Source organism: Diospyros lotus, chromosome 7, assembly GCF_014633365.1.
Source record: "Diospyros lotus cultivar Yz01 chromosome 7, ASM1463336v1, whole genome shotgun sequence".
NCBI classification, from domain to species: Eukaryota; Viridiplantae; Streptophyta; class Magnoliopsida; order Ericales; family Ebenaceae; genus Diospyros; species Diospyros lotus.
In genome coordinates, this window is record NC_068344.1 from 30,040,512 (window position 1) to 30,044,860 (window position 4,349).

Below are 4,349 nucleotides of genomic sequence, written 5' to 3' on the forward strand. Positions count from 1 at the left end.
AAGCGACGGTGACGAGTAGAGGTTGTAGAGAAGCAACAAATGCTGTAAAGAATGGCGATGAGTCGCGGTAGAGATGTATGGATATATGAGGACAATTTTGGAATATATGTGGCTGTAACAAATAATAATTCTGACTGTAAAGAGTAATTATTAAATTTATTTTAATTATGACTGCGAAGAGTAAAAAGCTGCCTGTGAATAGAATTTCCCATATCAAAATTCGAAAGTAATTCTTGCAATCTACCCCTAATATAATTATGTAAATTGCTCTGAGATCTGCAAAGCATCGTTTTTTTAAGTAAACATTAAATATTGTTTATTAAGTCTGAACCTAAAAACTCACCATAAATGCAAATGAAACTGAAGAATCAAAACAATTAAATCCCACTTAATTTCTTTTCACCTATAAATTCATGATCCCACCCCAAATGCTATACGTACAGCCTCACCTCAACCAAGATAAGCTAATATCAGCAGTCCCAATCGCCATGGCAAGGCTCGGCAACTTCTCTACCATGGCCATCTTCTTCGCCGTCTACAGCGTGCTCATGGCCTCCTCCACACTTGCAGACGCCAGTTCCCCTACACTGTCACCGGCGCCGGCGCCGGCCACTGAAGAGGATCAATCATACTTGGACAGCATTTCGCCGAAAGAAAGGACGTTGCTGGAGGATTGCGCAGAGAAGCTGGACCCGGAGTGCGGCGACGAGGTTGTCAATGGAATGTTCGATAAGACGACCATTTCCGGTACCTGTTGCAGCCAGCTCGTGAAGATGGGGAGGACATGCGAGAAACACCTTGTCGCGCTGATTGCCAACTCACCCGAGTACATGGCGTCGGAGGCACAGATTATGTCGAACGCCGAGGAGGCTTGGAACCAGTGCGCCGCGGCTTTGAAGCCTTCCTCTCCCCCTCCTTCACCATTCTAGAGTTATTTTCTTCTATTGCCACGCAATGTGTTGAAAAATGCAGTTTATTGGCTGTAAAAGCAGAATAATTAATATTGTGGTAAGAAATCAAAGCAAATAAATATCAAATAAGGAATGAGAATTTAGTATGTGTTTGATGGCATGAAAATTTCATGAAAAATGTCATATTTGAGGAATTGAATTTTATCTTTGCTACTTGACATACTGCATTTTCCGTAAAATTGAATTTTATGGTACAATCCTTTAAAGCATATTTTGACATATTTTTCATGAAAAATTACTTCTAGGAGGTGGTTTTTATTTTTCATATAAATTAAAAAATATTTTTTTTAACTAAATGCTATCAAAAATACCCTTAAAAATGAAAAACAAAGAAAAAATTATTAATAAATCTCAGTTATTTAGGGAACTAAATCAAAAATTTAGTTATTCAAATTAGATAACAACAATCCTTACAATTGATTATTACAAGTCTACCTCAAGTGGCAAACTTATAAGAAAGAGCATGGCTAGATTTCTCGAGAAAGGTTTGTGTAAAGTATAAAATGAACTAAATACTTTTATTTAGGTGGAACTGAGACCTTTGAATAGGTTGAGTTGAAACTTGGCCAAGTAAGGTACTCGATGTCAACATTGGGATTTCTAGGGCTCGACTCGTTTTATGAGACGATGACAAATCTCAAGTCAATGACAAATCTCTTAGGGTGCATTTGATTGCAAGTATAGAACTTGCATGAAAAGAAAATGAGTTCTAGGCAATTGACATAGAAAGAAAATAAGTTCTACGCAATTCAATTATCTAAAAATAATTTGTATGAAAATTGTCAATTAAAGTTGTTTGATTAGCTTAATTTTCTATCTAAAAATTGTTGTACTTTTCTAACTTTTGATGTTTAGTTGTCACTATTTTCTATGAAATTAATCATTTTTTTGCTAACTTCGGTTATTTGATTGCCATTATTTTTCATGAAAATTATCCATTTTTCCATGAAAATTGTAACTATTTGAACTTGAAATTTATCATTTTTTGTGTGTGGTGTAATTGGATGTCATATCTTGTTTGTTACATGTGATTTGTAAATTTACAAAAAATGGAGACAGATATCATGTGAAATAATCACTATCTATTATTTAGCAATGTATGTATTTTTCTAAATAAAAAGGATAACATACTAAATATCCAAACAAAATAGAAAGGATAACAGACATGTTACAAAATATATAAAAATATACAATTTATGTTCTTACAAGTTAAACATTATTTTTAACAAACATATTAAATATCATCCACTAATTAAACCTTTAGTCAATGGCATCCTAAAGTAATATAGGTGGATCATGACCAAGCTTCTCATAAACCAAATATCGCATGAATGCTTCATCAGTCAAGTTCATAAAGATTCTAGCAAAACTTTCATCCGATTGAAAGACTTTCATGACTTGCATGATGTCACACTTGTCTATCTTCATGCCTTATAGTTTTTCTAGAACCAATTGCCAATTAATGTGATTTTGTGTATCTAACGTTGCTTGAATCTCCATAGTATTAGCAATCTTTTAAACGATTTGGCAATGCTCGATAAGGTAATAATACTTTCATCAATGGGTTGGATACGTTTATGCAAGATGTTGTTGGTTCCTCTTTCAGCATTACGCTTAGGAGCGCAACTTCTGCTTGTATTTGTATCTTCACTTAAACTATCAACCTTACTCATAATTTCATCCATTACTAATAAAAAAAAAAAAAACTTGTTAGAATATTTTATACAAGGCATATTATGAACCATATATTTATTTTTAAATACCATAAATGAGAGAAAAATTGTCATTGTCGGTTACATAGTGATCTCCTGTAGCAGCATCATTTCCAAGGATAGCCTCCAACTCACCATATCGAGGACAAAGTTTGGTATTCCACTTTCCAAATTCTGGTTTTCCCTAAAAAAAAAATTTGGAAACAAAGGGATATACATTTTATGTTTGAAAATGTCCAAAAGAAACTATATTACTAATTTGTAATGACAAAAATGTTTATTGGTCGATGAAGTATTATACCTTAAGAAACTTCTTCCAAGCCAACGCATCGGCTGTGACACATCCAATGTTAAGATCCAACTCAAAATCGCTCATACTTAATAACTGACGAAGTTTAACATATTTTTTTTTATAGTCTTCAATCACACCCTTACATTTTGAGCCAACACCCACAACTCGACATCCATTGTATACGCTCTCAACTACTTTGGCTACTTGAGATATGGTAACACCATTGTCACTTTTTTTGTGACTAGTCAACACTTGATGAAATAATCAGCTAATCATACACCTATCCATTGCATTATTCCAACATACATGATGATTATTATAATTAGGATCCACTAGATTTGAGCTAATATCATGTGCCATGAAATTTGTTTTCCAAAATTAAAAATTGATGGTCAACCATTACATAATAACATGTTAAAAAAAATTATAGCTGACTAATAATATGTCTTCAATTTCAAAAATGTCAATTACAACATGTGAAACACTAAAAAATTTATGCCAACCATAACACAATAACATGTTAAAAAAAATAAAAATTCAACATGTCCCGCATTCAATTTCAACAATGCCAATTACAATACTTGAAATTCAAGCAAGTTTATATGAACTATTACATAATTAGGACATAAATAACAATTAAAAAAATTCAATCAAAATCAACTCCAATATCATGGTCGGAATGATAATTAGCCCACATTAAATCAACAATTGTATTTCTATTATTGGACCATGTTGCTTTAGTTGTGAAAGATAGGTGAGCATTTGGAGTCTAGTCTTCAGGTACATCGACATGTGTAAGGTTAACCTCATCATCACTAATATCTATGTCCTCACCAAAAACATCTTTTATATCATCAATCCTTAAGAAGTTGTGGACAACACAAGCAAATATTATATTTGTTTGTGTTTCAATGTCGTGGTAGGGTTGATATCTCAAATATGCAAATCTTTTTTTAAGCAAACCAATTGTCTTCCCAATAACGTTACGTAGAGATGAATGCTGAAAATTGAGCAACTCCTTTGCTACTTTTAGGACGTTGACCCTCAATGTCTTTATGATGATAATGAATCTTGCTATATGCTACAGGAAATCCTAGAACCAATGGGAAGCCGATGTCACTTAGATAATATTTACCTATTATAGAATTGTTTGTTATATATTCATTATTAAATAATTGGTGATCTTGTGAAAAAAATGTTATCAAACTAATGGTACAACTTACCCAAGTGAACTATCAGCTTACGTCCTTGTCGTAATATTGCACTCCTTAACAACTGATCGTCATGGACTGATCCCTTCCAACTGGCAAACACATATGTAAATTTTATATCAAATGTGCAAGCTGCTAAAACATTTTGAAAAATCACTTATCT

At 33.0% G+C, this 4,349-nt stretch overlaps 1 protein-coding gene across 1 annotated transcript; it reads left to right on the forward strand.

The window, feature by feature from the left end:
* Positions 1–488: 488 nt before the first annotated feature.
* LOC127805660 (protein DOWN-REGULATED IN DIF1 11-like) lies at positions 489–929 on the forward strand. Its single transcript, XM_052342412.1, has one exon. It carries the CDS (start codon positions 489–491, stop codon positions 927–929), a length of 441 nt encoding a protein of 146 aa, XP_052198372.1.
* The last annotated feature ends 3,420 nt before the right edge of the window (positions 930–4,349 follow it).

What these genes read in the sequence shown, in the direction of transcription:
- LOC127805660 (XM_052342412.1), top strand. Translation starts at nt 489, where the DNA reads ATGGCAAGGCTCGGCAACTTCTCTACCATGGCCATCTTCTTCGCCGTC.